The sequence below is a fragment of the Mixophyes fleayi genome, chromosome 2 (assembly GCF_038048845.1).
Source record: "Mixophyes fleayi isolate aMixFle1 chromosome 2, aMixFle1.hap1, whole genome shotgun sequence".
NCBI classification, from domain to species: Eukaryota; Metazoa; Chordata; class Amphibia; order Anura; family Limnodynastidae; genus Mixophyes; species Mixophyes fleayi.
In genome coordinates, this window is record NC_134403.1 from 342,386,914 (window position 1) to 342,414,475 (window position 27,562).

Below are 27,562 nucleotides of genomic sequence, written 5' to 3' on the forward strand. Positions count from 1 at the left end.
GCCCTCGTCGCCTACACAAATCTCCCCCTCATCCTCTTCTAATTCCAAAGTGGCATCCTCAATTTGGGTATCACCGGCTACACTCGGGCTATTAAGGCACACATCAGCAGAATGCTCACGATTAGACATCCCACTGTTGGATGGACTCTCCACAGGGATTGTTGTCATTTGTGAATCAGAGCAAATATTCTCCTGTAATGCCTCACTGGTATCTTGCAGCTCAGCTTTGACGCGTAACAGTAGTTGTGCACCAATTGTAGCCTGGGTAACTTTTTGGGATCTGCCACTAATAGCCAAAGGTGAAGGCCTCATTCTCTCTTTGCCACTGCGTGTGTAGAATGGCATGCTTGCAATTTTTTTTTTATCGTCACTTAACTTTTGCTCAGTTACACTTCTTTTTCGCTTCAATACAGTAAATTTTTTTTTGGTTTTTGTTTTTTGCACTAATTTGAAAACACTCTGTTGTTTGACATCGCCTTGGCCAGATGACGTACTGGGAACACTAACATCAGGACTGGTGACAGAACCTGGTTGCTCATTTAGATCATATGTGGACTGCTTTGAATCCATTCTGAGCGCAAACCACTGAGGAGTGCTAAAAATTATTGAGTAGATACTGCTGACAGATATGACTTTTGACAGCCAGAAATATTAATGCACAATTAGGGAGGACACCCCAAAAACACTGAGGAGTGCTAAAAATTATTGAGTAGATACTGCTGACAGATATGACTTTTGACAGCCAGAAATATTAATGCACAATTAGGGAGGACACCCCAAAAACACTGAGGAGTGCTAAAAATTATTGAGTAGATACTGCTGACAGATATGACTTTTGACAGCCAGAAATATTAATGCACAATTAGGGAGGACACCCCAAAAACACTGAGGAGTGCTAAAAATTATTGAGTAGATACTGCTGACAGATATGACTTTTGACAGCCAGAAATATTAATGCACAATTAGGGAGGACACCCCAAAAACACTGAGGAGTGCTAAAAATTATTGAGTAGATACTGCTGACAGATATGACTTTTGACAGCCAGAAATATTAATGCACAATTAGGGAGGACACCCCAAAAACACTGAGGAGTGCTAAAAATTATTGAGTAGATACTGCTGACAGATATGACTTTTGACAGCCAGAAATATTAATGCACAATTAGGGAGGACACCCCAAAAACACTGAGGAGTGCTAAAAATTATTGAGTAGATACTGCTGACAGATATGACTTTTGACAGCCAGAAATATTAATGCACAATTAGGGAGGACACCCCAAAAACACTGAGGTGTGCTACAAATTATTGAGTAGATACTGCTGACAGATATGACTTTTGACAGCCAGAAATATTAATGCACAATTAGGGAGGACACCCCAAAAACACTGAGGAGTGCTAAAAATTATTGAGTAGATACTGCTGACAGATATGACTTTTGACAGCCAGAAATATTAATGCACAATTAGGGAGGACACCCCAAAAACACTGAGGAGTGCTAAAAATTATTGAGTAGATACTGCTGACAGATATGACTTTTGACAGCCAGAAATATTAATGCACAATTAGGGAGGACACCCCAAAAACACTGAGGAGTGCTAAAAATTATTGAGTAGATACTGCTGACAGATATGACTTTTGACAGCCAGAAATATTAATGCACAATTAGGGAGGACACCCCAAAAACACTGAGGTGTGCTACAAATTATTTAGTAGATACTGCTGACAGATATGACTTTTGACAGCCAGAAATATTAATGCACAATTAGGGAGGACACCCCAAAAACACTGAGGAGTGCTAAAAATTATTGAGTAGATACTGCTGACAGATATGACTTTTGACAGCCAGAAATATTAATGCACAATTAGGGAGGACACCCCAAAAACACTGAGGTGTGCTACAAATTATTTAGTAGATACTGCTGACAGATATGACTTTTGACAGCCAGAAATATTAATGCACAATTATGGGGGACACCCCAAAAGCGCTGGGGAGTGCCAAATATGAAGAAAAAATAATAAACCTCTATCCTCCTCTCTGCACTAGCGATTTTGGTTAGAGCAATTGCAAGAACAATATGGTATTCTCTGTCCCTGCTCTAATTAGCCTATGACTACACCCTGCTCTCTCCCTCTGTCAAATGGCGATGGATTGCTGTGGAGGCGTGTATTTATAAAGTTGAAGTATCGCGAGAACCGAGTCCCGAGATCCGACGACGTCACAATGACGTTCGGCCTCGATTTGGATTCGGAATGGGCGGGAGAGTACCGAGCTGCTCAGCTCGGTACTCGGATACCCAAAGTTCGGGTGGGTTCGGTTCTCGGAGAACCGGACCCGCCCATCTCTAGTTAGCATGCATGTCCAGCATGGCACAAAGCAATACTTTTCACATATACAGTCATGGCCATAAGTTTTGAGAATGACACAAGTATTGGTTTTCACAAAGTTTGCTGCTTAAGTGTTTTTAGACCTTTTTGTCAGATATTGCTTTGGTATACTGAAGTAAAATTACAAGCATTTCATAAGTCTTTTTGAAGACCTCTGCAATTCGCCCTGGCATGCTGTCAATCATCGTCTGGGCCACATACTGACTGAAGGCCGCCCATTCTTGCCTAATCAATGCTTGGAGTCTGTCAGAATTTGTGGGTTTTTGTTTGTCCACCTGTCTCTTGAGGATTGACCAAAAGTTCTCACTGGGATTAAGGTCTGGGGAGATTCCTGGCCATGGACCGAAAATTTCAATGCTTTGATCCCCAAGCCACTTCGTTATCAATCTTGCCTTATGGCAAGATGCTCTATCATGCTTGTTCATCACCATACTGTTCTTGGATGGTTGGGAGAAGTTGCTCTTGGAGGATGTTTTGGTACCATTCTTTATTCATGGCTGTGTTCTTAGGCAAAATTGTGAGTGAGCCTACTCCCTTGGCTGAGAAGCAACCCCACACATGAATGGTCTCAGGATGTTTTATTGTTGGAATGACACAGGACTGATAGTAGCGCTCACCTTTCCTTCTCCAGACAAGCATATTTCCATATGGCACAAATAATCTGAAAGGCAATTCCTCAGAGAAAATGAATATACCCCTGTCCTCAGCAGTCCAATCCCTGTACTTTTTGCAGGATATCAGTCTGTCCCTGATGTTTCTCATGGACAGAAGTGGCTTCTTTGCTGACCTTCTTGACACCAGGCCATCCTCCAAAAGTCTTCGTCTCACTGTGTGTGCAGGTGCACTCACACCTGCCTGCTGCCATTCCTGAGCAGGCTCTGATCCCGCAAATGAATCAACTTTAGGAGATGGTCCTGATGCTTGCTGGACATTCTTGGGCGCCCTCAAGTCTTCTTCACAACTATTGAACCTCTCTCATTGGTATTCTTGATGATTTAATAAATGGTTGACTTAGGTTCAATCTTACTAGCAGCAATATCCTTGCCTGTGAAGCCTTTTTTGTTAAAGCAATTATGACTATACAAGTTTCCGTACAGGTAACCATGGTTAACAGAGGGAGAACAATGATTTCAAGCACCACCCTCCTTTTAAAGTTTCCAGTCTGTTATTCTAACTCAATCAGCATGACAGAGTGATCTCCAGCCTTGTCCTCGTCAACACTCTCACCTGTGATTTTTGTCCTTTTCTGGCAGGGCTGAAATGCAGTGGAAATTATGTTTTTGGGATAAATTTGATTATCATGGCAAAGAGGGACTTTGAAATTAATTGCAATTCATCTGATCACTCTTCATGACATTCTGGAGTATATGCAAATTGCCATCATAAAAACTGAGGCAGCAGACTTTGTGAAAAATAATATTAGTGTAATTCTCAAAACTTTAGGCCATGACTGTAGATGTAGATATATATATGCATATGTATATATAAATATTGTAACAAAGGGAGGCATTTTTCTGACAAGAGGCAGAGAAAGTATACAAACAGAATAAAACATTGGCACAGTTATGAACCTAGGTTGAGATTAAACCAGGTAAAAATGTGTAGTTTAAAGTTTGTTAACTTACATGATTTCCTCTCAGCAAACAGACAGGGTGTGTCTGTTTGTGCAAACAGAGCCAGTGATGGGTGTTTTCTTTTAAAGAGAAGGTGGGTGTGTCATCTGCCCATCAAGCTAAGGCTGGGGGAGGAGCAAAATATATAAAAGCTTGATTGTGTTATTTGTTCAGGGAGACCAACGCTGGGGTAGCTGGCTGGTCTTGAGAGAGAGCTGGTCTATGTATAGCAAGCGTTTAGGGTCTCCATAATTGCTGTGAAGGTATACGGTGTCAAAACATTTATCATCCTGACAATAAAGCCACCTAAAAAGGGAGAAGTTGTTCACGTGTGCTTCTGCAATAGCGGGCTCTTGCCACAATATATATATATATATATATATATATATACACATATATATATATATACACATGTATATATACACATATATATATATATATACACACATATATATTTCTGCATTGTTCGTTACTTGATCCATTGGGAGGAACAACCTATGAGGAGGATTCTCCCTCTCTGACTAGATGACCTACTAATATCTCATGGTACGCATTATATTACATCCACTTATACTATACAAGTGATAATACACATTGAGGCGCCCTACCTGTCTTCTGTTACAATATATATATATATATATATATATATATATATATATATATATATACACACATATATATATACACACACATATATATATATATATATATATATATATATATACACACACACACACACATATATATATATATATATATATATATATATATATGTATATATACATATATATACACATATATATGCATCACTTTGGAAACTAAAATATATAAAATATAACTGTTGCTGCTCACGGATAATGTACACAGTAGTAAGGGGGAGATTGAGGGAGACATTGGGGTATATTTACTAAACTGCGGGTTTGAAGAAGTGGAGATGTTGCTTGGGAAACAACAGATATATTTTATAAATGTAGCATACTTTAGTCATGGTGGTCAAAAATATTCTATATACATATATTTATATTTCAATCTCTGGCAAATATAGAAGTGAAACGTACGTTATGGAAAGTGGCTGCAACTAATTTGCCTATTTTGCAATATACTTTGATCAGAGAGTCATGGAACATTTTAACACATATGGCCCAAACTTTCCATTGACAGCAATGAAAACCACATAGATCATTATATAAATACAAAACATTCAAAATAATTATATTCCAATCCACTTAAGCATGTCCTCTTCCAACATATAATTTCTTGACTTATTGTTTTATGGATACAAAATCTGAACAGTCCACTTAGACGGACAGTTCGATCAGAAGGGAGTGAAAATGTGAACTACTGTGGTTTCAATACCACATTCATTGAGCCCTTTACAGTAGCTGTATTTTTGGCATGTTGGCAAATGAAACACAGTAAACTTTTAACACTCCCTCAGTAACAAGTCAGGTACATTTTGAATGTTCTGCCGAAGCTTCCCCCGTGCTTAGGAAATAATGTAAGTCAAGGGCTGCGGTCTTCACTGCTTGGGTTGAACAGTAAAATATTTACAGGTATATATCCCTGTAATTATTTAGAAAGGGAAGAAAGGTTTTATTACTAAGCTTCACTGCTGTTTTTCTAAGCAATGTGATAGCACTTAATGATAATTCCCCATGTTTCATAGCTATGTGGACGTTACTGTATACACAGCTTGGCTTTTCTTATGCCCGCTGAGTGTGAATAGGTTTATTTAGTTATGAGTGTTAGCATTAGTTAAGTGCTCTGTGCTATTTTCCAATTCATTTTACTGGCTCTAAAACCTTCTGCACTGTTCGCCTTGTTTGATTACACATCTACACTGGCATATTTGATTTGTATTATTACAATACTCAGTTTAACCTGTTTTTTAACAACATAAGGCCACTTTGACTTGTAAGTAGGACAATGGACCATGTGTCACACTCTTACCATTCATTTCTGTTCCACTTACCCTTGTAGTGACCTTTTAATGTCTTGTTCACTCAGTGGAATAAAGGAAGAAAAATGGGCGCAAGACAACATTATCAGTGACAGGTTACTGTCATCTAGGTGGGGAATGATGAGGTGCACCAATATTTCTTACATCCCATTATCATTATAGTAAAGGCAGTACAGTTTCCTTGTAGCAAGATAAAATGCTCATCTCTTCATTTTGTTTCTCTAATCTGTTAAGTATGTTTATTTATTTTCTTTTAGCGACACAGCGATGCCATTAAAGCTTTATGAATGATGTCCTCTAAATTCCGAAACTCACAGTCACATGATATAAAAAAAAAAATATATATTTCTGAACCTGAATAATTTGGCTAAGAAATACCAGGGCAGATTAACTTCAGCAGTCTGCGTTTATACAGCTATGGAACAGAAGAATTGACACTGCTTTTACATCTTCAAACAAACTAATTACATGGTATTTAATACTGTCTGGGCCATGAGTAGATGTCTACTGGTTTTAACTGCACAATATAAAACAACCTTTTTATTTTAGAGTTTAGCAGAGTTTGATTTTATTTAATAGTATATTTAGTGCATAATTAGGTCAAAACTAGGCTTGCAAAAAAATATGTATGCTATGCAAAAGTGGTTACACATTAAACAAACAAAAAAAACCTTTACAAATATTATATTTGTAATGGAAAAAATAAAGAAACAGCACTTTGCATCCTTTCATATTTACCGACCCATTCACATGGGCGCAGTGTTATTCATAGGTTTATTGCCATTCACAACAGTGGTTATAAATAGGACAAGTTCAGGTGCCCTAGGTGATCTCACTCCTTGGGAGCAAACGCCCCCCTTAAGAGACCTCCTCAGACACTGTCCCATCCCCTCCTCGCTTCGCACTTTGTGTGGAGTGGGAGTGGGCCGGCATCTTCTGCTTCTCTGCCAGACTGGGAGACTGGCTCTGGGCTATGACATCATAGGTCAGCGCCATGCTCTCAGCCCATCACTGACATGGAGGAGCAGCAGTGGGCAGCTTCACAGGTAACAAGCTTCCCCTCCATGTCAGCAGCTGACGCTCACCACAGGGGTGCCAGGGGGAGAAGAAACAATGAGCGAGTGACATTATATCATTAATTCAGATATTTTAGGTGCCCCGCGTTTGGCGCCCTAGGCGACTGCTTAGGTTCACCTAATGGTACGGCCAAACCTGCGTATAAAATCCACATAGATCCGTATGGTATTACATTTCTCTCTAATGCTACTAAATTAAATAAAATAGTCATTACAGCAGTAATTTCAGGACATTCAAATGAAATGGCTACTGCAGGTCTGAGAGCATATGGGTGTGTAAAGGTAATTTTGTGGCTTTTAGCTTTTAAGCAATATTTTTAGTTTTGGGGGTGTTGAATTGAACATGGGTGGAGTGAAAAGGAAAAGAGCAGAGTAGGAGGGAGGAGGTGTATGTGTGTATAACTATATATCACTGTAATTGAGAGTAATGTGCGGCCTCTTTGAAGGTCAGAGAGCCTTGCACGGGGCCCATGAAGCGTATCAGGTTGCCCACCACTGTTTAAAGATGGGGTTGGCAAAAGAAGATTTAAAAGAAATAATATGAATGATTCAATTTAAGAGAAGTGCATTAGAAAACACTCCCCATGCACACAATGCTGTTTTAAATAATAATTATAATAAATGGGCTGTATGACCCACCTCCCAAAATCTTCATCCAGCCCCATCATTAGACAGCCTGGGTTGATTTTCACTGTAACAGTGTAACAGAGAGACCATAGTGAAAACAAGCACCAGGCTGGTCAGGCCAAGGCTGATGCCTCTATTGAGGAGAACAAGAAACAGCCCCACTCCTACGTGCTACAAACCCCATGCTGAAAAGTTCTGGAGCTCTTCACTACCCTAGTGGCTGTGGTCCAAGTAAACATGGTCCAAGTAAACATGCGGGCAGCACGGTGGCTCAGTGGTTAGTTCTTATGCCTCACAGTGCTGGGGTCATGAGTTCAATTCCCGAACATGGCCTTATCTGTGTGGAGTTTGTATGTTCTCCCTGTGTTTGCGTGGGTTTCCTCCGGGTGCTCCGGTTTCCTCCCACACTACAAAAACATACTAGTAGGTTAATTGGCTGCTATCAAAATTGACCCTAGCCTCTCTCTCTCTGTCTGTCTGTGTGTGTGTATGTTAGGGAATTTAGACTGTAAGCTCCAATGGGGCAGGGACTGATGTGAATGAGTTCTCTGTACAACGCTGCGGAATTAGTGGTGCTATATAAAGGCTGATGATGATGATATCAAAAAAGTAAAAATAACTAAAAAATTAATATTTTCATATGAACTTTAATTAAATTTTAATGTGCATTTTATTACATTTTTTAAAAAGTCTCCTTGTCAAAATGAAAACCCCTAAAAATCTCCATCTAAAAGACCAACCTGTAAACTACTGCCGACTTCTAGTTACCAGGACTCCACACCGGTCAGTCACAAGGTATTATGTAGCAAACCCTGTTCACCACGAAAGAGCCTTTTGTTCAGGACACTATGCTCTCTCTCTAAGGCAAACACCCTTCAGGTCACAGAGCCATCATATTGCATGTGATATGTAGAAGAAGCTGGCCCTGAGTGAGCATAGCCTACTGGTTAAAATGCTCTCTCATAGCTCGACTTGGAAGCTGAGTTGCCTAGACTGCTTGCTTCCTGGCCCGCATATCTTTCTGTGTTTATAGAGCACATCATACTTTGGCATACTTTAGTATAGTTGCCCATAAGTTACTACTGGGGAAGTGTTTTTTTTTTTACTTATCTCAGACTTTCTGAAAATATCAATAGATGTGGATGCTGAATGGGCAAAACAGGAGTACAGTATATTCTTGCAATTTGTATATATATATATATATATATATATATATATATATATATATTGTCTGATACAATTTTAAGTCTATTTTGCAGTTTCTCATTACCTCAATGAAGCTTCTGATGTTGACACCTTTTTTCGTGCCAAGAACTGATGAACTGTTAAACTTGTTGACAACTAGCATAATGATCCACAGGAACATTAATGTTCTTTCAGAGAAATGTGGCAAAAAAATCCATCTGGGTAAAATATAGTGAACTGGATTTGAGAGATGAAAAGAGTGATAGGTGCAGTAAGGACGAAGAGTCAAGGAGATTCACATAATATAGTTTAGTAGAATTGAAACAGATGTTGGTGATATGTCGCCATCGGTGCTCTATGCCCTACATAGGCTGGCTTTTTATGTTTCCGCATAAATTTAAAGCGGCAATGGCTTTAAAGGCAAAACTTGCCTTTAAAGCTATTGCCACCTTAAATTAACCATGCAAAGTCGCCGGATATCGGTAATTTGCAAAAATCGCTATTTGATATTGTGACGAAACGAGTGTGATACGCTAATCATTCTGTGTCTCGTTTCTCACATAATGTGGATTATAGCAAATACTTTTTATAGCCCTTGCTTTTGTTCCCCAGCTCACCAGACTACAACTGCATTGTCCAATTACATGTGGCTAAGGGGACATTGTAGCTCAGTGTAAATATGTATATTGTGTATTATATATTGATGACTTGCAGTAAGGTCATTCATTGTCTTTTAAAGTGAAGCCAGGGGGATTATGGGTAGGGATCAGGTTGCCAGGTGCTGGAGTAGGAAAACTAATTAGTGTCCATTGTTCACACCAGGCTAGTACAGACAGGCTATCTAACAGGGGAGGTTCTCTGGAAGGACAGCTCATCTTCACTGCCCTCTCTAATCCCCCCTATTCCAGCACTGACCAATGGTTAAGAAGAAATAGACCCAGGGGTTTGCCAAGGGAGGGGAAATACTGTGGAAATTAGACCTGAGATATAAGGAATGACTCCAGGGGGGGAAGGGTGATCATTCTGGGATTTCATTGATGAATAGTGCAAGACTGGTTTTGAGTTGTCGTTCTCTAACTAGAGTCTATATATGCAGCTGAGAGAGATCCACGGGTTGTGAAGTCTGAACAGCCAGGTGACTATAACTCCTTAAACTAGTGGGGTAAGGGAGAGATGATGTGGTAAAACTGCCTGGCATTTATTTACTGTGTGTACATAATATTCTAGTGTGGTTTGAATGACAATAAATATACTGTTGTATTTTTATAACTGCATTTGCCTGAGTGACTTTACGAATCCTAGAAGGTACTGGGTAGACTTCCCTGGCATAGGAAGGCACCTGTGGGTGGCGAGCCATCGTGAAGTGGGTAGTATTGGGCCAGATAAACCCGATATCTTCACAGATACATTTATTCCCTGGTCTTCTTTTGACAATAGGATCCCTACATAATAGGAGGCAACAGTGTATCAGCCCAACTCCCCAAGATCTAGTAACGCATAGTGATGCACTAATATAAATCACTCATACAAAGCATTGTAATTAATCAATATGGTCAGCTAGATTCACTTGCCACATTGTTATAAAATGTGAAAGAACAGAGGAAAATTGTAGACAAATAGAGCCTTTTAAATAGTGATATTTTATATAAATAGACACTCTACAGCATTACTGAAAACATGAACAATTCTTTTATTGTAACCGATTGAGGTCGCAGTCAAGGGCATAGGGTATATATTTCATTTTTCCAAATACATGACTTCCTGACTCTTTGAAGATACGTTTATAGAATGACATTATGTTCTGAATCTTATTCTGTTGTTACCCTTCCTTTTTTCAACACACATCAACATACATCTAACAAGTCTATTTGTTTTAAGCCATTTGTGGAAAATGTATGATCTTATGGAAACTTCTCTAAAAATAAAAAAACTTAGATTATGTAACTGTTGAATAATGTAATAGTTTCTCCGGTCAGCATAATTTTTTAAGTGTTCATTTGCCTGTGTACTAGCACTCTTGCTGAAATAAGGCTGCAGACATTTCATTTGACTTGAGACATGACATATTTTGATATAATAAGATTTAGAGTAGAATGTAGTAAAAGGAGTTAAATGGTTGAAAGGATTGTTCGCTCAAAGAAGTTACCCAATCGGCATATCTAGTAAAAATATTGTATTCTTTAGAAGGCTGAAGGCTATAACCATGTGGAGGATGGCACAGAAATACCCTACTTTATGGAAACCATTAGTTGACTTCTTACAGTTTGAGAGACTTCTGTATAGAAACTGAAATTTCCTAAACAAATTAATTAAAATACGGGAAGAGCTGTGTGACAGTTTCCTAGGTCATTAATCATCATCATCATCGTCATTTATTTATATAGCGACAACATATTCCGTAGCGCTTTACAATTGGGGAGAAACATAGTAAACTGATAAACAAACTGGGTAAAAACAGACAAAGAGGTGAGAAGGCCCTGCTCGCAAGCTTACAATCTATTGAACAAAGGGAGTTTGACACATGAGGTTAAGACTACATTTGCAGTCGGCCCAGCCAGAATGCAAAGTTAAAAGTGACTCATACGCTAAATGATCCTGTCACACAACAATGTTGGTCATGGGGTAGTTGTATAACGGGTGGTAATAGGATAATGTAGTGAGGTTAAGAGGGTGGTTGAGGAATATTATAAGCTTGTCTGAAGAGGTTGGTTTTCAGACAACGCTTGAAAGCTTGTAGACCAGAGGAGAGTCTTAATGTGTGAGGGAGAGAATTCCATAGAGTTGATGCAGCCCAAAAAAAGTCCTGTAACCGGGAATGCAGTTGTAGGCCAATACCTTAGAATGCAGGTACATAGTCAGGTCTAATGTAGGCCTTCACTTATGCTATTAATCGGTGTGGTCAATCCGTGAATTATGTTTATATAATATATGGAAATATGTACTGTAAACACATGCATCGCTCTACAAACTGGAAGACAGAAGAGATTGTTATTCTAACCTTCCATTGTTTTCTTGTTAAAATTGAGTAGCAAAGGACGTTTTCTTCTTCTTAATATTTTTTTAAATCGCCAGTTCTTTAAATCACAAAAGGCCTTCGGTGGTGGTCCTCCTACTGGATTCAGCAGAGACTCAGTATTTCCAAGTACTGAGAACCCCTGCTGGCCATCCTACCACTATTATCTCTGAGTGCTCAAGTAGCAGGATCCAAAGAAGAGATAGAAATGTTAGCTGGCTCCTGATTTAAAGAGCTCAGGGATCATTACAGCAATGACTCCTAGAAAATGTTAATGTAACCAACATGACCATGCCACAAACAGATAACGGCGATCTCCAGAGAGTAACCACCACGACGAGACTAGAGTGAGAGGAATTAAAAGAACATAGTAGAAATGTGTAAAATCCTTTTAATGTTAGTTGTTTAATTCGATCCAGATTTGTGTGACTACAATATAGTGGGAAAAAGGGAAGAATGGAAAATAGAAAACTTGATAATATAATAGTTGGTAAGTTTGATCAGTTAGGCCAAACTGACCAACCATTATACCAAGTGGAGCTCATCACGTACAAAAATTCATTTGGACCAGTGTACTATAAAATTAATGAGCTCCAATAAAGAGTGTCTTGGATTTCCTTGTCTCTGCTCTTAGTACTATTATTAATAGCAGTTATTTAGCACAAATAAAATACCTATTGAAGTTGCAAATTATACCGGCTTATTTTTTGTTAAGTCTTGTTAATGGAGAGTACAGGCCTACCCACAATGATCTGAGTTCAGGAAACATTGTTAAGGAGTTGCACACAGTAAACACATTATTCTTTATTTTCCATAATAAAGACCTTAGCATCGTTTTACTTGAATGTTCCCTGTCAGATTATACATTTTCTTCATTTACACGTGGCTATTACATACAGAGGCAGCAATTTCATTCACATTTTGCCAAACCAAATGGTCCAAATTGATACTTTCATTTGTCAAAATATTAAATTATTTAATAAAACGATAAAATATCTTGAGAAATTCCAGTTGTATAAGGAGCCAGATTTTTAATAACTGCTTGAATTGTGCAATTTCTGTTTCAGATCAACAGCCACCAATTTATTCATCTTTATTTAAAATATGACATCTTACAGCTATCTGAAAATCCCTGGGTACATTTACTGCTCTAGAAGTAAAGCTGTTGTAATGCCACTGTCAAGAAGCTCCCTTTTATCATACCCCCATTCATTACTCTCTCTTCATTCATCATGCCCCCTTCATCATTCACTCTCCCTTTTATCATATCTCCATTTATTACTCTCTCTTTCATTCATCGTGCAACCTTTATCATTCATTCTCCCTTTTATCATATCCCTATTCATTATTCTCTCTTTCATTCATCGTGCAACCTTCATCATTCATTCTCCCTTTTATCATCATGCCCCCTTCATCATTCTCTCTTTCATTCGTCATGCAATCTTCAACATTCACTCTCCCTTTTATAATGCCCCCTTCATCATTCTCTCTGCCATTCATCATGCCCCTTTTTATCAATCAATCTATCTATCTTCCATTAATCATGCCCCCTTCATCATTCACTCTCCCTTTTATCATGCACCCTTCATCACTCTCTCTTCCATTCATTATGCAACATTCATCATTCACTTTTGTGAGAGTATAAAACAATTAATAGTTATTAAGATGTACAAATATATGTGTGAAATACCTTAAAACTATACTTCAGATGCAGGACTATGCCTTGAATAAAAACAAGTGTTTCCTATGGAACACACAAAAACAGGATGCTAGACTGAAGGAAATGGCCACGTAGTACTGAACAAAGGATGTTGCCTTATATGTATTATTGTTGCAAAGAAATATTTGCTGAGCTAAAGAGATTTCCTTATATGTACTTATTGTTAACCAGTTAATGCTGGACCCTAGGTATAAGTAAAGGGCCAGTCTGAAGAGACCCTCAGAGCTGATTTTAAAACTGTAACACCTTGTTTGTGTTTCACTTCTTCCTCTCCTGTTGACAGATTTATGCTAGAAGGAAATCAGGTTATCAGAGATCGATAATGAGGGCACCATGCCTTGGTACCCCAACACTTTCCCTTTTATCATGTCCCCTTTATCATTCTCTCTTTCATTCATCATGCCCCCTTCATCATTCACTCTCCCTTTTATCATGCCCCCTTCATCATTCTCTCTTTCATTCGTCATGCAAACTTCAACATTCACTCTCTCTTTTATAATGCCCCTTCATCATTCTCTCTGCCATTCATCATGCCCCTTTTTATCAATCTATCTTCCATTCATCATGCCCCCTTCATCATTCACTCTCCATTTTATCATGCCCCCTTCATCATTCTCTCTGCCATCCATCATGCCCCTCTTTAGCAATCTCTCTTCCATTCATCATGCCCCCTTCATCACTCACTCTCCATTTTATCATGCCCCCTTCATCATTCTCTCTGCCATCCATCATGCCCCTCTTTATCAATCTCTCTTCCATTCATCATGCTCCCGTCATCATTCACCCTCCCTTACATCACTCTTCCTTCCTTTCATTATTTCTCATAACATAATTCTACACTTAGGCATATGCAAAAGGTATTGTCCCATTTACTTTAAAGTAATTTAGCTATCAGACACAGTGGGTATGAAAAAATGCATAATATACATAAAATAACACTATACTCTGGTAAAGAGAATACGGTAATATTGTACCACATTGGATTGTGCATCTGGAGCAAAGATGCGTTATATGTGTTACAACATTACTCTTAATTGAATGCAACAAGGCTTGTCCAGTTCCATTCAGTTCAACTTCATTAAGTGTCAGGACTCTGTAAGGAGCAGTTGTATTCATCTATTATGTTATTTTATTTTCCTTTTTAATTTTATTATTGACCATGGCAGGAAGAAAATTTGACCCTTTGGTTTTAGCAATTTCAGAAAATCGCAAACCAGGGTTTGGACGTGTCTTTATTTTAATAAAAATGTGTTGGTGTTTTTCTCTGTTAGTTTCTATTATGGACCTTTATGTTCCTTCGAGCCCTGGATGTCAAGGCATGTTGGCAATTGTAGTTCTATGCGCTCAAACAGTCACAGATATCCATGAGCATTTAGGCACTTCTAATTTCAAAAGCACCAGTATGTCCAAGCAATCAATGGCTACCAGGGCTTGCTGGTACTTGTAGTTCCACAGCACTTAATGACTTTTTCACTTTTATCTCTTATCCTGGAACCCTAGCACTGGCTAACCCTATGGGGGAGCCTGCACGGTTTTTGCAGGCTCACTCTCATTTGCACATATTTGCACTCTCATTTGGACATTTGCCTCATACTGAGCGTCCTGGGGCTTATTTCACATAATGACAGGGGACAGTGTGCTGATTGCTGCCTTTATAGCAAGACCCCACACTCGTCTCTCTGTTTCAGCGGTAACCAGCCACGCTATAGAACTGGTGCTAGTTACTCATTCAGGTGGGGGACTGTGCTTATTTTATTTTTTTTACAAATTATTCTGGGAAATTGAATTTTAGAATGGATCACCCAAAAAGCTGTTACCACTGGTACTACATGCAAAACAGTAATGCTGATTTAGACAGTTACACTATTGTATCGCATTGCAAATGTGTAATACAGGAATTGCACAATCCATTAAACTCATGGCGCACTGGGTGTCAATTTAATGCCTGCTACATTTGTAGAAAAATCCGAAGTGGAACGCTTAAGTCCAAACTCAAATGTGGAAATGAGGTGTCTATTCCATGGAGCAATTTAGATCATTTCTCTCATCTTTAATGTAAATCACAATGCCAATTAGGGTCTGAGGGGGCAGGGGGACATCAGCCCCCCGTGCCGGTCCCATATTGGTCTACCTTGAGCTGGGTCACCTGCATTTTTGTTTTCACTTTAAAATAGGCTGCTGATTTGAGTCTTGCTCCCTGGGCTAATGTTTGCCCCCCCCTGATTCCAATGCATAGATGAAATTCTTATCATAAACAACAGAACTGAAATGAAAGAAATATGATTATTTATGAAGTAACAACAACACAATTTAGAATAGATTAATGTAGAAAATGTTGAAAATGGAGAGAAATGAAAGAGATGGATATTGCTAAATGGAAAAGCCTTGCAGTGTGTTCCCTGTGGCAACCATGAAATTATGCTGCCAAAGCAACGGGTGGCCAATAGGATTTATTGTTACGAGTAGGTACTTATTCTTGCTCCTGACCTAGAAACCTCTTAAATGGATAGAGATCACATAATGTTTGTACAAAATCTAGGCACACACATCTCTTTAACCCAGCACAGGAGACAGAAAGTTTGTCCCTCGCCTTCTTGATAATTACCATGTTATTCATTGCACAGGCATCAATCAATATTCCCCGTTGTTACCAGTTGGATAAATTGCATAATATTGGTACCATGCATGGCATCATAAATTTGAGAATATTGGTCCTGTACTTCAAGCAGTTTCTTCAAAATAAATCCTATTTGAATGCTGGCTGGCTGGAATTACTGTAGAGAATCTCTATAGATTGGTTTCAGACTTGTTAAATCAAGGTTTCGAATAATGCAGATTTCATCCTATCGAAATATTGTAACACTAGAGGAAATTCCAGTTGTTGTGCAGGCACTGGGGGACTGTCTCAGCCAATACAAGGAAGCAGGACCAGACTGGTACATAAAGCAACAATCTCATATTCCCCAGACCAGTCTACATCTATGCTTTTGAATGGTTCCATGACTTACCTTGCCTGTTGCCTTGGGCTGTTGCGGATTGCTTCATTGTTTGGGAGTTACTATAACAACAACTAGTTATGTAACGTAATAAATACTAGAATGCACTAAGTAACCATGGAACGTAACTTACGTTGTATAGCTACATAGCACACATGCTTTAAATAAGCAGCTCCCATTCAGATGTCCACAATGCATGTCTGCAAGAATGACTCGAGCCGATTCAGATTAAAAATAAAAGATTGTGAATCAATTTCACGGTTCATAAGATCTAGGGGTAAACTGATCAAACCTTCTAAAAAGGAAAGCAAAGGTGTTGCCCATAGCAACCAATCATATTCTAGCCAACATGTTCTAGAATGTACTAAATAAAAATAGATACAATCTGATTGGTTGCTATGGGCAACATCTTCACTTTTACTTTTAAGAAGGTTTCATCAATCTGCCCCCTAATGTATTTTACTAAATGTATAATCACCAAATTCTATGTCATTACACCACTCTTTTTGACAATGTTCAATTATGTAATTTAATGCACATCAAACTACATAAGGAATGCCTAATAAAAGCAGTATAATTTACTGTTAACTCCACTATTGAAATCAATTACACAACCCCTAGACTGCGCCACTGGTTTATAACAAACTAATGTCATTTGCACAGGATGCTGACAGAGAACACATTTATTATACTTTTTAGCTTAAAAAAAACATAAGATGAGTTAAAATTAATATTTATGTTTTGGTGATTTTGCGGTATTTATATTTTGCTACTTTTACTTTAGATATACCTACTGTATACTACTAGTCAGTTCTACAAAATTCAGGCTGATTCTCCTATAGCTTTACTGTAGCTGACACTGCAGCAGCACAAACTAGAGTCACATAAGTGAAAATCCTATAGGACAGAATCTATTCTGCCCTTAGGTGTTCTTGGTACCGTTGGGTACAGAGATATAAATTTGTTTTCTGTCAGTAGCATATTAAAAGCTTTGTCATATCTAAGTGTTTCTTGAGGCTTGCAGAAATCCAATTAGCCTTTGATAAAATAACACTGTAGGGGAACTTGATTTATATTATCTTGTGGTAACCTATGTATCCTTGTGCATTCAAACTCCAAATCTCTTACTTGAAAGTGTCCCCAGTAAAGTCAAGGTCGGTCATAAGGACCAATTAGTTCACCTTTAGTTTGGTGTACCCGCAATAAGTTCAAATTGTCTTTCTTATTCATTTGTCATATCACAGTTGTATTGTGTTTCTAGCGTTGACTTGATGCATTATTTCAAAATATATGTACAAATATGGGATCTTTTACCTAGAAAGCTTCTATCCAGAAAGTTCTTAAAACCAAGAGGAAAAAGTAAATAATTGTTCTTAGCACTTCCTTATACAATCACTGTGAGGAGTACTGCTAAACTATTTAATGAGGAGGTGAACGACTGGAGCAGAGTATAGACAGACATTGGCACTTTAAATGTAATTTAGTGTATTTTAAACATACAGTAACAGGGGCCAACGCAAGATTTGTAGAGGGGGTTTCCACACCACGCCACCAGTGGGCGTGACCAGCATGCATGGGGGCGTGGCTATAATTTTAGACAGTGCTTGGCTGCTCTCTAACTCTTCTTATCCCCATAATATACATGGGCAATGCTGTGTGGACTCCTGTTAGGTGCACGCAGCTCTCCCTATTTAAGCAGTGCTGTGTGAAGCGGGAGCAGGGTCCAGCCACCTCAATTAAACAGTGCCCCAGGCTTGGAGGGGGGTTTCCAGGCACTAGGAACCCCACTCGGTTTGCCTAGGAGTAATGCCCCAAATTATCTGAAAAACCCTAGCATTCTAGAGAGATCTCATACTTATATTAAATAACTTGTAGAAGACAGGTTTGTGAAGGGGCATCCAGATGACAGGAGAAATGATAACTAGCCACTAAACACAAATTGTAGATATAAATGCATCATATACAACACTGTAAAATTTGCACAAAATCCATAGAACAATGTTAGTAACCAGTCAGAACTTAGGTGGGGCTTCCAGTTGCCTGGAAACACCCCTATACTCAAATCTCCCCTTTACGTCTACAATGCAGAGGCCAGTAGTTGCCCTCACTGGAGGCTTTTTTGTAGTCGAGTAGCCAATGAGATCATGCCATAAGAAGGCAGAGGAGCCATACAGCCTATTACTGCTGCTCTGGTGGCCCCACATTCTAAAAGGGACATCCCTTCCTCCGCACCACACACTGCCATAAAGAAGGCAGCACATGGCCAGTTAAGAACATGGCCACATGTTCTTATGTCTCTGTGAACACTGATTTCCCTTAATCATCATCATCATCATTTATTTATATATCGCCAACATATTCCATAGCGCTTTACAATTGGGGACAAACATAGTAAACTAATAAACAAACTGGGTAAAACGGACAAAGAGGTGAGAAGGCCCATAATGTTTCTTTCTTTCTCCTAATTTTTGTGTCTACCTTTCTCTTACTCCTGCTATCACGTGTGTTTCTCTCTGCCCCCATTGTTGTGTTTGTGTGTTGAAAAGAATATACTATTTACAAAATGGATTAAATTTATTAAAATAAAAATAAAAAAGCTTACCTTACATTCATTAAGAAATGCTTTTTGTCAAAGAATAAAACATTTTCTTATTGATACTAATCTAGCAGAACAGGAAACAACCCCTCAAGAAATCCTGCATTAAAAGAATTTATTAAATAGAATATAATAAACATCGGCTTTAGTTAATCCCTGTTCTCATTGGCTCTTCCTTGACCTTCTATCCACCCCCTTTCTGGATGTTTCCACAGTATATTGTGTCACACACAAGCAATGCTTAGAATACGGCGGTTCAAACATTCCATTTCCTCTATGCGGGTTTGGGATTTATAGATTATATTTGTGACTTGTCTTTTTTAGATTTCTGGATAAGGGATCTCATACCCACAGTGTCATTCTACATATGCAAATCTACTGATTTATACCACAATGATGTGCTATATGGGGCTATCCACATGTATATGATGTACAACTCTTGGTTACTGTATGCGCAATGAGTTTTTCACTAAAAGTATTATGAAACATGGCCAGAAGTAATCAGCGTCCATTGGTTTAGTGGATAATAAAATCAATATGCTCAATTAAATTAACATCTACGATCCATATGTCACTCTACACTCCATTATCCTTACTTTAAACTGAGATAACGACAGCAACAGTACTTTCCTAGAATGAATAATGCTAGATTGTTGTAGGCCAAATATGGACGTACACCTGGAGAACACATAGCAAAATTGGGACCTATATATATATATATATATATAAATATATATATACATGCTATGGAGACATATTAATTGTTAAATCTTAATATATAGGCAAGTTAAGCCTTAATATAAACTTTATCAATTTCAATTTGATAAGCACAAATTCTCATTCTCATTGAGGTTTAATGTAGATTATTGGATATTTGAAACCCATATTTCATTAAAAAGTAGGTTTCCAGATATCTGCTATAATATTTTGGTATACATTGAAGTGTGACTTAACTAAAGTGACTAAATGATCATTTATTATTAATTCCTACATAGTAACACAAATATATAAATGCAACACCAAGAAAGTAGTTAGCAATTCTACCTTACAGCACTAGGGACATGAGTTCAATTCCTGACCATGGCCTTATCTGTGAGGAGTTTATATGTTCTCCCCGTGTTTGTGCCGATTTCCACCGGGTACTCCGGTTTCCTCCCACACTCCAAAAACATACTGGTAGGTTAATTGGCTGCTAACAAATTGAGTCTAGTGTGTGTGTGTGTGTGTGTGTGTGTTAGGGAATTTAGACTGTAAGCTCCAATGGGGCAGGGACTGATGTGAGTGAGTTCTCTGTACAGCGCTGCGGAATCAGTGGTGCTATATAAATAAATGGTGATGATGATGATGAAAGTAGAAAGTTTATCTGATGAAGATGAGAGAGAGAAATAGATTAACTGTTCCCACGATCACCTCTTTAAAAGGGAGTGCTATAGCACAACATGCGTTGCATATATCACTGTCAGATCCGGATATTCATGAATGAGCCAATACATTTGGCGGCAGTCAGTGTTGAAGGAAGCTTCACAGCAGCAATGCCAATGAGAATAGCAAGACGCAGTACCAATTGCTGCAAAATATCTCCATTCGTTTACTTAAAGTAGCTCGTTACTATTAACAGAACAGTTTCTGTACTTTATCCACAAAAGTGGTCTTAGGTGCACTTCAGGATAAAATACAGAGTAGACATGTATTCTGCTCTCACCCATTCAGTTAAGTAAAATACATGTGATAGAGTTCTCTGTACTTGGTGGTTATTCATGAAACAGGTGATTTTAGATGTTAAAATACAGTCTGTTGTATATGTACTTTTTTATTTATGTTTGTTTCTGATTCAATGTTTCTTCAAAATATCCCCTCTAAACTGAACATGACCATTACCACGATTGTGCCATTATTTACAAACATAACAACATTGTTTAAAACTGGTATTCCTATTGTTTTTTCTTTGATGTAAAAGGTAAACACAAATATTGTAATTAAAACACATTATGCTATTATGTGTTATACCTTTAACTGCAATAAACTCTCCTTCATCTTAATATTGTCAACATTGTCTCCATCACAGAGGAATGCCTGTGCTCTAATTGAAATACATTAAAATAAGATACAGCAATAAATAACTGGCACATACCTGTTGCAGGCATTAAATTAACAAACATAGAACTGTATATTATGATGTAGAGGTAATAATGGAGATATGGGTCTAACAGATCAGGTGAGTAGAACAAGATGTTCTGAGGCCATGTTATATTATTGCCTGAAGAGAGCATTTAAAGGTTTGGAAACTCAGTGAGTACTGGGTGGTACGAGGAAGAAAGTTCCAAAGAATATGTGCAGCACGTGAGAAGTTTTCTACCTTGCAGTATTTATTCTAAGTATTCTAGTTCACTGTAATTATTTACTAGCCTTCTCTAATTATACTTGCTGTAAATAAATATAGACTACAAATACATTTCTGTGCAGTTATAGGTTTCTGAGCTTGTACCATGGTTTTAGTACACTGTCTTTCAAAATCTCAATCTCTGAATAATGTAAATCACCTGGAAAAGGAATGCATTGCAGGGTGCCATGTTTGAACCCATCCTTGTACCCTTAGTAGAGAAATAAATTATTACTACTTGTAATGAAAGCACGAAAGAAGGAATCATCTGTGTTTCTGTTTGATTACCCGTCTCAAGAGCTTGTCTTCTCTTGATATCGGTGCTATGCAGAGAGTTGAAGAATAATGATGTGAAATCAATTCTCACGAAATAATCTTATTACCATTGAATGCAACTTTCTACTAAATAAATACTATATATATATATATATATATATATATATATATATATATATATATATATCTATATCTGTATACTGTATATTCTGATGTTTTAAAATTATAAATCATTTTATAATTTCATATAAAGATTTACTTGCAGATTCCGTCAAACTGTGATTAAATATATTTTTCAAATATTGCTCAAAAATCCTTGACACAAGTTATAAGTTACAAGTTGCTCTTTTTGCATATTTACTATTGTAGCAGCTCACTTGACTCGCCAATTTGCAACAATTTAGTTGTTGTAATACTTTTTCTGTTAACACCTTATTGACCAGGGTACTTTTTAGTTTTGGGAGCAAACACATTTTAACATTTTCACTATGAGCTGGATTTGCTAGCATTTTTTGATAAATAGTCACATATTTAAGATTATATTAACTAAACAATTTTTCCCACATACCCTGGCCAAAGAAACATATTGTACACTGTGTTCTCCTAATTTTCTATTTTAAATTGGTACCTAATGTGTTTAGTTTAATCTAGTTTATAGAGTCTTACAGTAAGGCTGTGCTTACCTAACTTTTTAAAACTTTTTATTGATTTTACTTTTTTTTATTAGTGTATTCCACCAGCAGGACATAATAGCGGTTGTATGAAGTCCCATAAATTCTGTTCTCTGCAATTAGGCATGATTGGAAAATTAAAAATCTCATAATGATCACCTTGACCGTAGTGTCAGTCCTGCCACTCTACAGGGCCAGCTCTGTTTAATGTAAAAAATAAATACTTAAAAGTACTAGACTTTCTGATGCATTTCAGAATCAGTTGTGCCAAGTCTCTCATCAATGGTCAGATTAAACCATGGGCAATGTTATAAATACATTTTCCATTTTAGACCGCCTGATTATTCTAACTGGAACATTCAAACTCTGTTTAGAGCTTAATAAAACCCAGGTGACTTGGTTTCTCTTTCTTTTTTTACTTAGAGAGCTAATGTGGGGCTCTCTTGCACAGGGGATTCTGGATGAAGAAGTAGCACATTCTTTCTATATGCATAGTATTCCATTGATTGCTGTGTCAACCACTGTGCAACTGTGACTGAGCAGCCAGGAACCATTAATAACTTGGGCAAGTGCCGTGAACGCATGGCACCTAAGAAGGCCTGCTCCATACCATGTGAAAAGATTGCTGGAGAGTGTTAGGACGGTAACATGTATCACATGGCGTGACATCTGTCCCAGAGATTATGACCTGAAGTCTACTCCATATGGGCCTGATTCATTAAGGAATGTTAAGCAAATGTAAGTAAGACAAAACCATGTTGCATTGGAGGGGGAGGTAAATTTAAAATCTGATGGCAGATTTATATTTGGGGTAGGGTATGTCCTAGATCAACTTTAAATTTCAACGTACAAATAAGCTATCAAGTCATTGTGTGCTACATAAAAAAACAAACAGTATTCTCCTTATGTGCAAAATAATAAATAAATTTGCACCCCTTGCATTGCAAAATGGTTTTGTCCAGAAAACTTGAGAAAGAAAACTTACTCAATTCTTTGCTTAATTTTTCTTAATGAATCAGGTCCTCTGTCATTATTATGTTAATATGACTGAAATATTTTCTGCTTTAATAGAAATAACTTGTGTTATCATTTGTCCTTTTTATATGTCATATATCTTATTTGTTCATAGCCCTAACACTTAAATTTTTCCCTAATTATGCAACTGTAGTCAAAAAAATATTGCTTGCCAAATCCTATGTCTGTATTAGAGGGCAACAGGAAGTCATGATGAAGAAATATCAGCACATTTATGTGGGCCAGCTAATGTGTTAATGTGTATTAACCAATCATTTTTTAAGAAATGTCTAAAATTAAAGGGTCCAAACCCATCAAAGCCCTTGCAGGAACATTAAACTCCATGCCCTTAGCGTGTACATGGGAACTTTAGTTTTCAGTCATGTCTAGCATGAATCTGATAAAAATTGGTTTGCGCCAGTGTCTCTATTTTAAAAGGGGGTTTTCATTGTATACCCTCATTGTCAATATATTAATTTGGTGAGGGACAAATGCTATTTGTTTTATTAAGCAGGGTTGTTATATTTATCTGAGACCTACTTCAGTATAAATTGGGCAGCTGCAAAGCAGGGAGGATCTTATACATTGCATTCCTCCAATCAGAAACTGACTTTTATTTTCAGCCACTAGGACAGTTTTTCTCCCTGCTTCAGAGCTGCCTGAGCATTTCTAAGGCTGACCAGCGGATGTCCCCGCGATGCACAAGAACTGGGACACTGCTCCATAGAACAAACAGTGGCTAATAATAAAAAAAAGAATAAAAATATTCTGCAACGTTGAAAAGAGTAAAGCAAATGTTCATATGTAGTTCTACATAAATTGGAGTTGCACCACTAACATTTTAAGAGAGAAATAATTCACTAAAAATTCTTTAATCTTTACCTGAGCAAGGCTATTTTACATAGATGGCCTAATCTAATGAGTTAAAATACAAATGCATGTCTTAATGTAGACAGCACAATCACCACTTACCATAATAAGTATAAGATTGTGCCATCCATGTTAGACAATATTGTAAGTCTGTATGTTGACTTTATGTGTAATCTGAGGCTGGGGTGGGGGTCATATATTTCAAACTGCCTTAATCACAGTGCTCTCTATGAGGAACCACCGATCATGTCTTACTCCAGTGCCTGGAATTTCTCTACTCAGCAACAATTACAATGTAAGCAGAGGCGGATCTACCGCCTTGCAGGGTGCACAGCGATTACGGAACCCATAGATGTAATGGTACATTCCTGCATGAAAGCATCTATCAGACTAAAGTTGTGACCACATACTATGTTCCCCTCTGTCTGCACAAGTGGCAGGTTCTGACAAAGGAGAGCTCCACTTATCTTCCTACATAGTTTGTAAATTTACTCAAAGGGTCAATTTTGGTAAATGGACGTCCCTGCCTGATTAGTTTGTTCTATCCATACCCTCCAGCAGAGTGAAACTAATGGTACTCTCAGGATAAGGCTGTAAAGTGACTGGTGACATCAGCCAGATGACTCACAGTGGGAGGGTGAAGCTTTGCTTGTGATCCCACAACTGAAGAGAGAAGACTTTTCTGCAGCAGGTACACTCTGCTAGAGAGAATAGACATCCAAGCACACAAGTTACAAAACTGCTAAAAAAAAGTATTTTTTTTCAATAAGGGCTATAACCAGGAATCCAGGAACATACTGGCACAGGTACCATCATCATAATGTGTAAATCCAGGCATATGTTCAGCATATAATTGTACAATGTGTACAATATTCCACAAATGTTAATCTATGCAAACTATGCAACTCACCTCTACCTTTATTCTTCACAGCAGCCACTGGGGTCAAGGAAATGAATGCATGAGAGGAAGAGAATAAACAAAGACACATTAGATAGAGTATATTGAAACACACAGAAAGGCTGCTATTTTACTTATTCATACAATACTTTGCAGAGCAGAGAGAAAACTGCATGAAGAACAGTTCATTACAATGAATGTGCACTGGCTGTGTCGCATTATGTACTGATATATGTGGCACATGGTCTCCCTGCCTGCCTACATTCTCAATTGGGAAACTGTGATGAATTAGGCCACTTTCCTTTCCATTTAAACCAATGATGGGCAAGCTGATATATGTCCAGGACTCTATTTGCGGCCCATCAACCTCTAAAAGGGCCGCAAATAAAATTCAAAAATTCAAAATTCAAAAATAAAAAAACAGCCTCCAAAATAACCTCAGCACCCCACACATCACTCATGCCAAAATGCACCCTTATGGCTCTCATTTGCTCCAAAATTCAACTGCATGCCAATCAAACATGCCACTTGCTCAAAAGTAGCTCCACATGCCATCTGACCCCAATTTGCCATAAAATACCCCCACATGCCCCTCTGAAACTCTGCAACATGCCATTCAGCCTTTCCCACATGCCCCTCATTTGCAATTCAGGCATCCCCACATGGCTCACAGACTCCCCAAATGCTTCTCAGACCTCCCCATATGCAACACACATCTCCTCCACATGCCATTCACATCTCCCCCACATGCCACTCACGTCTCCCCCACATGCCACTCACATCTCCCCCACATGCCACTCACATCTCCCCCACATGCCACTCACATCTCCCCCACATGCCACTCACAACCCCCACATGCCACTCACATCTCCCCCACATGCCACTCACATCTCCCCCACATGCCACTCACATCTCCCCCACATGCCACTCACAACCCCCACATGCCACTCACATCTCCCCCACATGCCACTCACATCTCCTCCACATGCCACTCCCATCTCCCCCACATGCCATTCACATACCCCTCAGACATCCTCACAATGCCACTCCCACCTCCCCCACATGCCTTTCACACTTCCAATGAGAACCTACACACATGTCTAAAGTCACTTACCTGCCCAGCAGGAGTTAGCTGAGGAAGGAGCACTGAACTGTCTCCTCCTCCTCTGACCTAACCAGGCCCATTGTGAGTGAAGTCACAACCCTTTCCTGGTAAACCAGCCCTCTGTCAGTAAACCAATACTATAAGTGGTTTGGTTGAATTAGGTAGTGTTTTTTAGATATATAGCTGTATACAATGGAAATTTGATCTAAATATGCTTATATAGAGAAGGTAATAGTTTAAACATGTTGGATGGATGAACTTTGTGAATAAACACACAAGTGCCATGTTTCTATACATACAAAGACATTCACAGAGAGCAGAGTGAAATAAGGTGATGGGACACTTGCAGTACATCAGGTCACTTCATTTCCAACCTGCTTATAAGTGGGAGCTCACAGACATGACTTGTCTGACAAAAGTTATAATAGGAACTGGCACCCGTATGTGACATACCTAAAAAGTGCTTCGTTACCTCTACAGCTGTTACATGTTGTGACAGCAGATCAGTTCCTTTTATTTTCATGAGTGTGTGGTGCTAAATATAAGCACTTTGTGTAACAGTCGTCACCTGTTAGATCTTAGATTTTTTTTTCCGAGTACAGTAAAATTGCAGCAATCCATCGTGTTATGTTAAATCAGAGCTGGACAAGTAAGTGGGCCTTACATATATATTTTCCTCTGTAATTGTAGTTAATTTCCACAATATTTCACCACAATCTCAGCCCAAATCATTAGTTGTAACACTTTTCCTTATTGGTTAACCATGTGGTCTTGCGATGCAAAGCAGTTGTGGAAAAGTGACCATCTATAACCTACACCTACCTCACGTCTGTATTTAAAGAAAACTTATCTGCCACCAATTTCTGTATATTTATGCAACACTTAAAGAAGAAATTCTGAGTTACTCTTAATATACTATTGAAGTTTATTTATTTTTTGTCTGATTAAAGCAAGTCAGCAATTATGGAAAGTGCTTTACGTTTATGCAGGTCAATACTGCTGTAAAGCTATTGGATGTCCCACTCTCTATTGTGATACGGAAAGCTCATGCAAAACAAATATGAAGAGGAGAGTCACTACGACATAGAAATACTAATAATAACAACCATGCTATATATATATATGTATATATATATATATATATATATATATATATATATATATATATATATGACAT

The 27,562-nt window shown here is 38.2% G+C and overlaps 1 protein-coding gene across 3 annotated transcripts in view; it reads right to left on the minus strand.

Annotated features, from left to right (window-relative positions):
* The window catches only part of CADM2 (cell adhesion molecule 2), a 1,139,602-nt gene that overhangs the window by 314,331 nt on the left and 797,709 nt on the right, over positions 1–27,562 (minus strand). For 2 of the 3 annotated variants that reach the window (XM_075197071.1, XM_075197069.1), the window contains exon 2: positions 25,293–25,319. The exons of the other annotated variant lie outside the window; for it this stretch is intronic. In XM_075197071.1, coding sequence (XP_075053172.1) covers positions 25,293–25,319 — 27 coding nt within the window. The remainder of the gene's footprint in view (positions 1–25,292; positions 25,320–27,562) is intronic. 3 annotated transcript variants of the gene reach the window in all.